General features: G+C 38.4%; 1 protein-coding gene across 2 annotated transcripts in view; it reads right to left on the bottom strand.

The window, feature by feature from the left end:
* Window positions 1-12,542, bottom strand: part of CBFB (core-binding factor subunit beta) — a 57,596-nt gene extending 45,054 nt beyond the window's left edge. For both annotated transcript variants that reach the window (XM_040498271.1, XM_040498270.1), the window contains exons 1-3: window positions 12,218-12,542; window positions 11,916-12,002; window positions 7,252-7,368 (exon numbers count right to left, since the gene is read on the bottom strand). In XM_040498271.1, the coding sequence (XP_040354205.1) occupies window positions 7,252-7,368; window positions 11,916-12,002; window positions 12,218-12,295 (282 nt within the window). In that variant the 5' untranslated portion in view covers window positions 12,296-12,542. The remainder of the gene's footprint in view (window positions 1-7,251; window positions 7,369-11,915; window positions 12,003-12,217) is intronic.
* Window positions 12,543-12,580: the final 38 nt, after the last annotated feature.

Below are 12,580 nucleotides of genomic sequence, written 5' to 3'. Positions count from 1 at the left end.
AAAAGTCTATATACTGTGTGACTATGTTTATATGAAATTCTAGAAAAGACAAAACTATAGTAATAGAAAGCAGATCAGTGATTGCCTGGTCCAGGGGGTGAGAGGACTGACTGCAAAAGGACATGAGGAAACTTTTTGAGGTTATGGAAATGTTCTACATCTTGATTGTGGTGGTGGTTACACCACTGACCGTATACATTTCTTTACTGAATTGTACACCTAAGGTAGGTGAATTTTGTCTCATAAATAGAAATATTTGAAAAAAAAATTATGAAAGAAAATGAGCAGAAAAATTAGGATGTAGCAGCCTACAGAGGTCCCCTCAGACCTACTGTCTTCTTTAACTTGGAATATATAATTCAGATAAGGCCACAACTAAAATTTTACCCTTACACTAAAGGTAAATCCATGCAAATGATACAATTCAAGAGAAGAGAAAGAGAATATACAATCTTCAAATACTCTGGAGGAACATTTACCATATATGCAAATTAATGTAACTCTAACTGGAAGGTACTAGGACATCCTAAATTTAATTTTTTTTTTTTGAAATTTATTTATTTACTTTGAGAGAAAAGAGAGAGAAAAAGAGCATGAGAGGGGAAGGGTCAGAGAGAGAGGGAGAGAATCCCAAGCAGGCTCTACACTGTCAGTGCAGAACTTGATGGGAGGCTCGATCCCACAAACTGTGAGATCATGACCTGAGCTGAAATGAAGACTTGGACGCTTAACTGACTGAGCCACCCAGGTGCCCCAGACATCCTAATTTTTAAACCATCTTGTTTATGCATGAAGTCAGTCAACTCTCCTAGATTTAAAAATTATTAAAATGAAAACTTGTCTTTAAAAATATAAGCATAAGGCTGTCAATTCTAAATTTTATAATTCAGTTATTAAAATATTATAGTATGCTTAAAATATACTTTAAAAATCCAGACAAACCAAGAAACAAACTCTTAACTATAGAAAACAAACTGATGGTTATCAGAGGGGAGAGGGTGAGGGGAATGGGTGAAATAGATGATGGGGATTAAAGGGTATACTTATGATGAAAAAATAAAATAATAAAAATAATTACATGGAAGTCAGCTTTTTAGAAAAGAATTTTTTAACGTTTATTTATTATTGAGAGACAGACAGAGACAGGGCATGAGCATGGGATGGGCAGAGAGAGGAGGAGACACAGAATCCGAAGCAGGCTCCAGGCTCTTAGCTGTCAGCACAGAGCTGGATGCAGGGCTCAAACTCACAAGCCGCGAGATCATGACCTGAGCTGAAGAAGTCAGATGCTTAACCAATTGAGCCACTCAGGCGCCCTGGAAGTCAGCTTTAAAACAGATTACTTATTCCGATGCACTAAATTCCTGATAACTAAATGCTAGAAAATATACTTCATGTTTTAATTGAATAGAAATACATACTTAAAATCTGGATTTGACAAACTAGTTGAAAAAGTTGTGTCAATTTCTCTTGGGGAAAATCACATTCCAAAGCTTTACCACAGCTATCTTTTATTTGGAGTGACTGGGCTGCCTGAAGAGGAGAAGGAACTTGTTGAGCTTGAATAGGGATTTCTCAAAGCTAACATCAAGGAGTCCTCTAAACCCTGCCAAATTGTGGATGGTATATAAACAGACACAATATTTATTTTGGGACAAAGATCCTGCAGGCAAGTAAGCAAAATACTCCAGAAGCAGCAGAATCACAGAACTTTGGAAAAAGCATTTAAAAGAAGAATCTGTCCTCATTCATTAAATCAAATGCTGTTAAATTTTGCTTTACTTATGCTCATGAAAATGAAAGATAAAAGATTTTTGTTTTAAGTACAAAAGTTCAGAGGAGAAAAAATAAAACCAAAATTTCTTAAAGTATCTGCTCTAATGACATATATTTCATAACTACTTCTCAATGTCTGCTAGTAATGTTATTTGACTATCAAATAAAATCAGAAGTTATAAATAGAAATACAACAACTGTATTGGGTGAGTGTAGTAACACTAGATAGTATATTCAATTTCCATAGAAAACAAACAGTAGCGCTGTAAAGTTCATTTTTTTTTTCAGTTTATAAAATATTTTTCATACCCTTTATCTTTCTACTCAAAAACTAGGATCATGTAGTAAGCATATACAATAATTAACCTGAAACCCCAATGAGGCTTTACAAAACACAGAATGCATGAAAAACCATTAATCTGACCATTCAAGACTAATAATTTACGGTGAACCATAATCATTTGCATTTGTTTGAAATAAAGAGTAATTGAAAATGGGTCTTAAGAGGAAAGATCAGAGGAATTGGAATTTGCTTGGCATACAAAAATTTAACTAAGAATAACTTAAATTCTGATTGGTTGCTTTCCTTTGTCTTCTTAAACTGAAATTAGAGAAAAGCAGTTTAGATTAAGGAAGAATTACAAACATTTTCGCTATCTGGGTTTATAATACACCAGGATGGACCACTTGGGAAAAATGTGGTGTTCCAAAACTGTACAGCTACAAGTGAAGCTGACCTAAGGCACAGGATAGCACTGAAACTCCATAATTAAATTATCCATAATTTCACCCTACAAAATCATCAGATAGCCTCATTTTACATAGTGCTTTACAATTTTAAAAGCATTTTCACATACTCTGTACCTCATTTAATCCTGACATAAGGTATATGAATAGGACAGACATTTTGGTTCCCATTAACAGGTAAAAAAGTTACGGTTATCTTTTGACTTAAATCAGCTCTTTTCATTGTAGCGTATCAGTATAGTATATATAGTGTATACTATATTATACTATTTTAAATCTCTTCTAAGAAAGCCGTGTTTCAAATCAAAGAAAATACATAGCTTCCGTTTCCTATTAACATTCTAATATTTTCAGAATTCACTAAATTAAAGTGAATTATTGGGGTAGCCAGCCTCTAAGATAGCCCCAATGATCCCAGTCTCCTGGTATTCACACCCATGTACATGAATAAATACTCCTCCTTCCCTGCTGAGTGTGGGCTAGACTTAGTGACTCCCTTCTAATGAACAGAATAAGATACAAATGGAGAACAGGTCATAAAAAGCAGGGTGACTTCATTCTTTTTCTCTCTATGGAGAGGCACACATGACCAGGAAGTGAAGTCACCTACTAACAGTCACGTGAGTGAGCTTGAAAGTGGATGCCTCAGCTCCAGTCATCTTCAGAGACTGCACAGCCCCCGGCCTGAGCCAGTGACTGAAACTCTATCTCGAATGTGGATAGTGCTGGCATGGATGTATACGTTTGTCAAAACCCAAATCTATATATACAATTAAAAGGGGTACATTCTATTGTATGGAAAGTATACATGGCTAAAGCTGATTGTTTTTAACAGATCACTGAATCTTTGGGATAAGCAAATGAAGGGTCACTTATGAAAAAGCTGTGCCATAACTTAGTAAGTAAAGGGTGGGTGGTAAGAAAATAAGTGCATTAACAAGTGACCACCACAAACACACATGTCCTAAACTGCTCCTCAAAATTGCTCCACCCACAGCCTTTCCTATCTCAGATGGCAGCAATCCCATTCTCCCAGTTGCTCTTGCCAAAAACGCTGGAGTCCTTCTTGACTCTCACATCACACATACATTCAGACTATGATCACTTCTCACCACCTCCACTCCTGCTACTCTAGCCTCTCGCCAAGATCACTGCAACAGCCAAAATGGTCTCCCTGCCTCACTCCTGCCCCTCTACAGTCTATTAACTTAGATCCTTTCAAAACCTAAGGCAGATCCCATTGTTCATCTGCTCAAAAATCTGAAACCGCTCCCCCATTTCATTCAGAATAAAAGTCCATGTTGTTTCAAGGTCACATAAACTGACTCCTTGTTATCTCCCTGACCTCATCTCCTATTACCCTCCTCCTTGCACAGTCTACTCCGGGCACACTGGGTTGTCTGCTGTTTATCAAACACATGCTCCCACTCTACGACCCTTACAGTGGGTGTCTCCTCTGTCTTGAATATCTTTCCCCTGATACCTGCATGGCTCATCATTCCCTAACCTCCTTCAGGTCTCTGCTCAAATATATGACTTTCTTTATCCAGATCATTCCATTTAACATTCTCATTGATCATCCTTATTCTATTCGACTTTTCCTTTTTTTCCAGAGCACTAACCACTTTGTGACATACTACATAACTTACTTATTACGTATACTGTCTATTCTCCACTCCTTCCATAAAACAACCCCCAGGGCAGGATCTTTATTTTGTTCACTGATGCATCTCAAGCGCCTAGGACAGTGCCTAGTATACACAACAGATGTAAAACAAGTACGTTCTGAATGAATGAACTCCTCTGTCAGGTACCGGGCTAAGTACTTTATATACACTATTTCATTTAATCACTAGGGCAACCTTGGGAAGTACGCATTAACCTCATGTTATAATTGAGGACCATAAAGGTTAAATAAATTGTGCAAAGATACACATTTCTAAATGAAGCCAGGACTTAACTCCTCAAGTATGCCTAACTCCAAAGCCTTGACCATAGTTTTCTCAAAGTTGGGTGTGAATGGGAAGAGAACTAAGCTGCTTGAGGAGGTGACTAGCCTGAGAATTTGTAGAAGACACTGATCTGTGATCCAATATAAAAAGCAGAGGCTGGGGCGCCTGGGTGGTGCAGTTGGTTAAGCGTCTGACTTCAGCCAGGTCACGATCTCGCGGTCCGTGAGTTCGAGCCCCGTGTCAGGCTCTGGGCTGATGGCTCAGAGCCTGGAGCCTGTTTCCGATTCTGTGTCTCCCTCTCTCTCTGCCCCTCCCCCATTCATGCTCTGTCTCTCTCTGTCCCAAAAATAAATAAACGTTGAAAAAAAAAATTAAAAAAAAAATAAATAAATAAAAAGCAGAGGCAAATAATTAACATGGGGGGAAATTACTTCCATTTTTCTTTGCTTCTAGTCCTAGTCCTAATCCTATGGGGACAGATTTAAAAGCTAATGGTTATCAGGAGACCATAAAAAAGGAATATGAAAAATAAGAGACCCCATAGTTTGAGCTCCATGGTTGAGAAAACATGGGTCAGTATCTTTTCTCTAAATTCACTGGTATACTTTATCCCACTGGAATGGAGCAATATAGTAGTAGTTTCTTAGTTTTGTTTTTTGTGCCTTAACATGTTTTTTCCTTCTGGATTCTATTGGTACACTACAGGTGTTGAAAAGTATATTTAAAAAGTACATGATCTACGTATAAACATTTATAGATTTAAATCTGTGGGAAAGATACTGAATTTGCCACTGTTACTACTCTTGGGATACAGCCACACTCATTTGTTTACATATTGTCTATGGCTCCTTTTCCACTATAACAACTGACTTGAGCAGCTGTAATACAGTCCATATGCTTGCAAAATTGAAAATATTTGATATGTGCCTTTTAACAGAAAAAAACTTCTAAAAAAAATGTTAATAAAATATAAGTTTCCTGATAACTTGCATCAGTTCTATCAATTTTCCAGGTGTATCTGAAAACACATCCCCCAAATGCTACAATAGCCATACAACATTTTTGTTATTATTGGTCATGTAACTGAAAACATATCAATGGCTTAAGTCCAAGAATAATGCGGACTTCAATCTGATAAACAGTTACCATTAAATTAATTTAAGCAAACATACTTTCTAGTAGAGTTAACACCCATTTATTAGTTATTAAATACAGGAAGACTTGGGTAACTCTGAGATGTCCATTCTGAAGTTTAGCATCAAAGGTGAAGAAAAAGTTTTTGGTTTCCATCTGTAGTCTCTGATCTACCATGTTAAACAAACATTAAAAAAGTGTTTTGGGGGTACCTGAGTGGCCCAGTCAGTTAAGTGCCTGACTCTTGATTTCAGCTCAGGTCATGATCGCACAGTCCTGAGATTGAGCCCGACATTGGGCTCCACACTGAGTGTGGAGCCTGCTTGGGATTCTCTCTCTCCCCCCGTCTCTCTCTCTGCCCCTCCCCTGCTTGTGTTTTGCCTCTCTCTCAAAATAAATTAGCATTAAAAAAAGTGTTTTGAACAAGAAAAAAATAACTTCTTCATTGAGATACACTTACACACACAAAAACAGACCAAAAAAGCAATAATCCTACAATGACTTCCCAACTTCTTCCTTATATACAAGAATTACAAGATAGTAAAACTTGGATCATATGCTTGTAATCTTGCAAGCAAGCAAGCTAATACATAGGAAAGCAAATTACTTATTACTCATTCTAAAAATTCTGTAATCTATTTTCCCTCTCCTTTTCCAAAGACTAGTTGGTTCATCACCCACAAAAAAATCAAACCTTATTTCATAAGATTAAAACAAAAAATCCTTCATTATATATACACAAAATCAGAAATCTTTTTCCTAATACAAACTAATACAAAGATCTTTGAATTACAATATGTATTATGTTTTGCAAATAAAGTGACAGGTTATGCTATTCATGACGACACTTAAAAAATTGAGCAAGTTGATAAAAACAGGTATGGAAACACACTGTAAAGGAAATCCAAGAAATACTGAGTATAAAATGAAGCCAAAAAAGATTTCTCTTTAAATATTTTATTTCAATAAGAGTCAACTTCTACATAAAAAGATGAACCAATCCGAGATATTATTCAATAAAATTTCACCAAAATGTCATACATTTAAACCAGAATTTAATAGAGCTCTCAGCTTACACATTTTACAGCTTCAAACTAAACTTCCACCATAAAAAATTTAAGGCATTGATTTATTTTCCCAGCTTTTCCTCAAAATAAAAACATTATTTCCAGGTTAAAGTTTTCACTGTTCTTATCAAAATTAAATTTGAAGTCGTAACAGAAGTAGAAAGTTACCCATGAGGTATTTCTAAATATTATTACATTTTATGCCTTTTCCCATTTTTCTCTTCTTTTTATTTTTTTATAGCATGGTAGTCACCTAGGTTAGTAAAACAAAAAATTCCTGTTAACACTTTTAAAGGAATTAAGTTTTATATGTTACACGTAAGAAAGCACACTACTCATCTTTAAGGGCTAGAAGTTTCTATGATGAATATCATGTACATGAAATTAGTTATAAAATCACATAAAAAATTTGACAGCAATTTTTAAAATTGTACTACATTCTTATAACATGAAAACAAATCTAACCATATGCCTATATAATCACACCTGTGATCTCTTCATTAAACTGTAAATCTTCCGATAATCTCTAATACAACAATCCACAGTATTTCAAATTGCAAAGAAATGTTTCCTACCTTGCCTGCTTCTCTTTCTAAGTCCACATACTCCCGGCTAGGTGTCTGTCGTTGTTCTCCCTGCCAGCTGGCCGGAAAAAACTGGAGAGATAGATTGGTTCCTGTGGCCACAAAAGCCTTTTAGAAAAATCAATACAAACAGGATCAGGAGCAGGACATTACATAAATTATGCAGGCAGTCATTTATTTTTACATCAGTTTCTGTCTTAAGCCAGGCAGCACCGAGAATACTTAAAAGTAAAAAACACACACTCATCATTTTTCTTAAGTATTAAGTTACAAACATCTGATTCCATTTTGAGGACATTTGCCATTGGCTGCTTAAATATAAAATCAGACATGGAATCAATAGTTTCTTTCAGGTCATTTTTTGCTGACGTTAGGATCTTGCATTGCTAATGTCTAACCAGAAGCCATCTCCTTGAATTTAAAAACTTCTATTTTTAAATGTGAAAAACACTGAAGATCTAAACATTTTGAATTTTAAAGCATACCACAATTTAAAGTTGTATAAATGGAGACATTTTAATTTCTCTTGATTTCCCTTGCTCAATGAAACACTATGCTTTAAAGCTCAGGTTAAAAATGCTCGCGACTGTCTCTTCGGATAAACAATACATTAGCATATGATGTGATGGAACTTCTCATCTGGCTACAACCTTAGGTGATTTAAAAAATATGCATTTTCTAAAATTTAATTTTAGGAGAACTGGATCTGACTATACAAACGAGTATTCATCTAATATTTATAATAAGATTTGGATGCATGATTCAACATATGGAACAATCTAAAACCATTTCAATAAAGTATTCTGTGTAGCCCCTAAGCGATTTATATTTCCGCCAAGTAAAAAATGGAAATAATGGCGTCCCTCTTCCCAAGGGAAATTCAGAGAGAAAGAAATAAGTAAAAAACATTTTGAAAAAAAAAAACAAACATTTTTAATCATCTAAATGTAAACTCTTCTTTCTTTGTTGAAACGAGAGAACGTTTTTGTTTTATTTTACTAATTAAAGTTCTACAACATACTTTGTGTTTCCCATCAAGGAGTCTTCATCTGAAAAAGCAAGGGGTTCACATCTGGGGTAATTTGTTTAAAGCCACTGGCTGAGTCAGCTACCTGCTAGTACCCCTGAGAATTTATAGCTTAGATTCTTTAGAGGTAAAAATTTATTCCCTATTTCTATTCTTGGTATTTCAGGTACAACTGTCAACACAATTACTAAATCTCTACAGATATTTTTGATAGTATTTCCCTAATCGTCTGGATACTCTTTCTTGTGGCAAATATTTTATGTGAATAGGGACTGAACAAACAACAATATTACAACATTAACCTTAAAATAAAAATCTTCCCCCATTAATAAAACCAAGTTTAAAAAAACAATCAAATGGAGTGAAATGAACCTAGGGTTCAAGAGAAAAGCAGACTCTAGAAGGCAAACTGCCTAGGCTGAAGTAAGTGACTTAGCTGTACCTCAGTTTCTCCACTAATTAATATTTGTAAAATACTTACAATAGTACCAAGTAAATGCTATTTAAGTATTTACTAAATAACGTAAGAGAAATCATTTGGAACCGGATAAGAGAGCTAACTTTTTCAGCTTCAGATAATAAATTCTCAGAGTGGAGTGGTGGCAGGCAGATAAGCGATGCAGCCCATGAATGAATGCCTTGTGTCCAAATCCCCAGGCGTGTTTCTTTAGTATTCACCTGGTAAACAAATCCTTCCACCCGCAGTGTACCCCAAATCAGCTCAGTGCTAAGTAAAGACAGTCTACAGATCTTATTACCTCACCTCCTGTCTGAAGACCAACCTCAGAAGAGATTTCCTGCTTCATCACTTCATGCCCATTATCTCATCAAGATCCCTCTTTCAGAGAGAAGTGGTAAAAAACAGATCATTCTAGAATAGCATTTCACGAATTTATTTGACCACAGAACTCTCTTTTAATGGAATATCTATGCACACATAACTGGGAAAATTGGTTCAAAAACATAAAAATGCTACAATGTTATCACTGACTATATATAAGATTTCCAGGTTGTCCCGGCAATTATTTTACAGATTTCACAAATTATAAAATAACACCCCTTGTGTTGATCCAACATACCTTTATCCTGCCATCATCAGGATTAAAAATATAATTTTTACTGCTGTCAGAGTAGTCACCATACCTGTCCTAAGTATTCTTCTCTTTTATTAATCATTGGTGTTGAAGACTTCTCCAACACTCTTACCACAATAAGAACTTACCAGGAATAAATCAGACTTTACCCAACAGATTCTACCCCTCACCCATAATCATTTTTATTCATGCTATGATATGGAGTCTAATAAGTTTTATAGTTATAATCACATCTATCTAAATACAAAATAAATTCATTAACTTCAGTGACACACTAAGGAGATGTTCAAAATTAAAAGAATAAGAGGAGAGGGAAGGTTGGTAATAGTTTTGGAAACTATGCCTATATACTATACATAGCTGCTGTCAAAACACAGGCAAAATAATGCCTTTTCCACACCTACTTTCCACAACCAAATAAATAAAAGCCACAGCCTGTTCCTAAGTAAAAAAAAATAAATTTTAGACATTATATTAGGTAACCTCTAAATTCAATTAATCAAGTACCTATGATACAAAAGGCATTATGCCAAGTACCTGTTTAGGGGGGAGTATATTAATGCATACACCACAGAATTAATGTGGTCTCTACCCTCTAGGAGCTAGGGACCTCATTACTTAAATGTGGAGAATACTGAATTAAGGGGGGGGGGACTAAACAGAGGGGGAATGTGAAATTCCTTCCCAAATACAAATAGTTACATTATTCAATGAATTAAGACATGCATGCTACCTTAAGTGTACATCTTATACAGAATTCAACCTACCCTTTAACTTTGAATACCTGTCAGATATTAAGAACTTATTAAAATTTGCAGACCAGATATTTGGAAGAGAAGAAAGCCTAGAATGTTTGTCCGATTTATCCCTGGAAGAAATATATGGTAAATACAAGCAACTATTTATAATACTATAATACAGCAATTCAGATATACTGTGGGTTAAATTATACTCCCAATTCATAATTAAATACAGCAAAGTCTCTGATATGACAGAAAACACCCTAATAGCTATGCTTCACTAGGTTTCCAAAAAAAAACCCCTCAGCTCTAAAAAATCATGACGGTACTTTGTGCCTTATCTTTCACACTTACATCAATTAACTCCAGGAAATCCACTGGTTAGGTATACCATCCACCTTTTGCAAAAGGAAACCCAGACAAAGGATGATACAATCACCGGACCAACTAATGAATGATTCTTCTACTACTCAGTGCCAAAACCGAAAATATGTCTTAGGCATTTTAATCACATAATTATTATAACTACTCAAGAAACTTGGAAGTGGGCTAAAAGCTAGAGATTTTCTTTCATAACATTCACTAATGACCAAATATTCTAGAGCTCCTAATAAATTTAGCCAGTACCTTTCACATTACCTGTAACAGAATTCGAAAAAGCCTTCATTTTAAATAGCAAAACATTCATTTTAAATATTCTTTAAAAACAAAGTTGATTTAGGTGATAAAAAGGGTGAATTTCATGGCATGTGAATTGTATCTCAACAAAGTGTATCGTCTAAAGGAGAGGGGAGAAGTTAATGTTTCAACATGTCTTCCTACTGTTAACCCAAATTCAAACTGCACCCTAGCTTCAAGTCTCTGCAAATGCAAATGGGTCCAGTTCAGAGTAGATAACTGGATTCCATTACACAGTATTTCAACTTTTTTACTTTTTTAATTAATTATCGATCTCTTTTTTTTAGCTTCTTCCTACTTACTCTTTGGCTTCTTCACTGCCTCCTCATTAGCACCTCCAATAGGACAACCCAAAAGATGAGACACTTGAAGGTTTGGTGGACACGAAGCACTAAATCTACCACCTAAAACATGGCCTCAAACCAACTGTGGGTTTGGCAAATCCATGCAATTCTTTGGGAACTCCAGCACTAAACAGGGTATGTGTTTCAGGTTTGAAGAAAGACAATGGTTTCTTTCTGATTCTCCCGAGGCTTAACATTCTAAGAAGATAGCTCATTCTTTAGGGCTTTTCCCCCTCTACTAAAGACAATAGATAACTGGCATAAAGATTTATTCTAAACTATAATGGGAGTGAAACAGCTTCACCTACAGATTTACCAACAAATCCCGCGTCTTAGAAACAAACTATCGTCCAGGAATCAGATCTTTGAATGAAGCCGAATTCTTTTTCCGAATGGGTGTTTTCTTCCGTACAAACACGCCAACCCCTTTATCAGTGTCACAGCCTGTACAATGAGCTTTCCTTGTACAGTTGGGCTCCGGTGTGAGTTCCACACGCGGCAAACTGTCGAGTCGTGCCTGGGAAACATAACCGACCCGCAGAGGGCCACAGGGAAGCGTCTCCCCGCGAGGACGCGGCCCGCCAGTGTCTGCTTTCTCATTTTGAATCCCGAGTAGGAAGTGAGACGGCGCCCGCTCAGTTCCGGGAGCCGCGGCGTCCGCGGCGCCGTCCGGAACCGGCCTGGGCCGCGGCGGCCCCCGCGCAACAAGTGACCCGCGCGCGCCTCGGTCCCCGCGCCCTGAGCCCCCCATTCCCTTGCCCCGCCGACTTACGATTTCCGAGCGGCCGTCGCGGCAGGCGTTCTGGAAGCGCGCCTGGCGCTCCTCGTGGGGCCGGTCCCTGAAGCCCGTGTACTTAATCTGCAAGGCAGAGACGACCCGAAATCAGGAGCCAAATCCGCGACCGCCGCCTGCGCGCCCGCCCGCCCCGCGCGGCGCAGATAAGGACAAGCAGAGTCTGCGGGCAGGCGGCTGCCCGGGCGAGATTGCCCCTCTGCGGGCGCGCCACCCAAACTTTTCTCTGCCCGGGCCCACTCGGGGCGCGACGCGGCCTCCGCGCCGCCTGTCTGCCTCACCTCGCATTCGCGGCTCAGCTTCCTGAAGAACTCCTCGTTCTCGAACTTGCTTCTCTGGTCAGGCACGACGCGCGGCATCTTCCCGCCCTGAGGCCGCGCCGGCCGGCCGGGCTCCGGACTTGCGCGGCACCCGCTGGCCGGCTCCGCGCTGACCGACTGACCGCCCACCCGCGGCGCCCTGACTCTCGCTTCCCTTTGTTTCAGGCGCCCGCCCGCGTGGGCTCCAGCTCCCGCGAGTCTGAGGTGCCGCCGCCCGCTCGAGCCCAGCCCACGCCGCCGCCGCCTTAGCCGTTGCCTACCGCCCGCGCCGACCCAGCACTCGCCGCCCCTGGCCGCCGCCGCCGCCACTTCCTCTCGCCGCCC

This window comes from Herpailurus yagouaroundi, unplaced genomic scaffold, assembly GCF_014898765.1.
Source record: "Herpailurus yagouaroundi ecotype Mexico unplaced genomic scaffold, PumYag 190, whole genome shotgun sequence".
NCBI lineage: Eukaryota > Metazoa > Chordata > Mammalia > Carnivora > Felidae > Herpailurus > Herpailurus yagouaroundi.
Note: the sequence above shows the minus strand (reverse complement) of the source record. Positions and strands in the feature narration are given on the sequence as shown.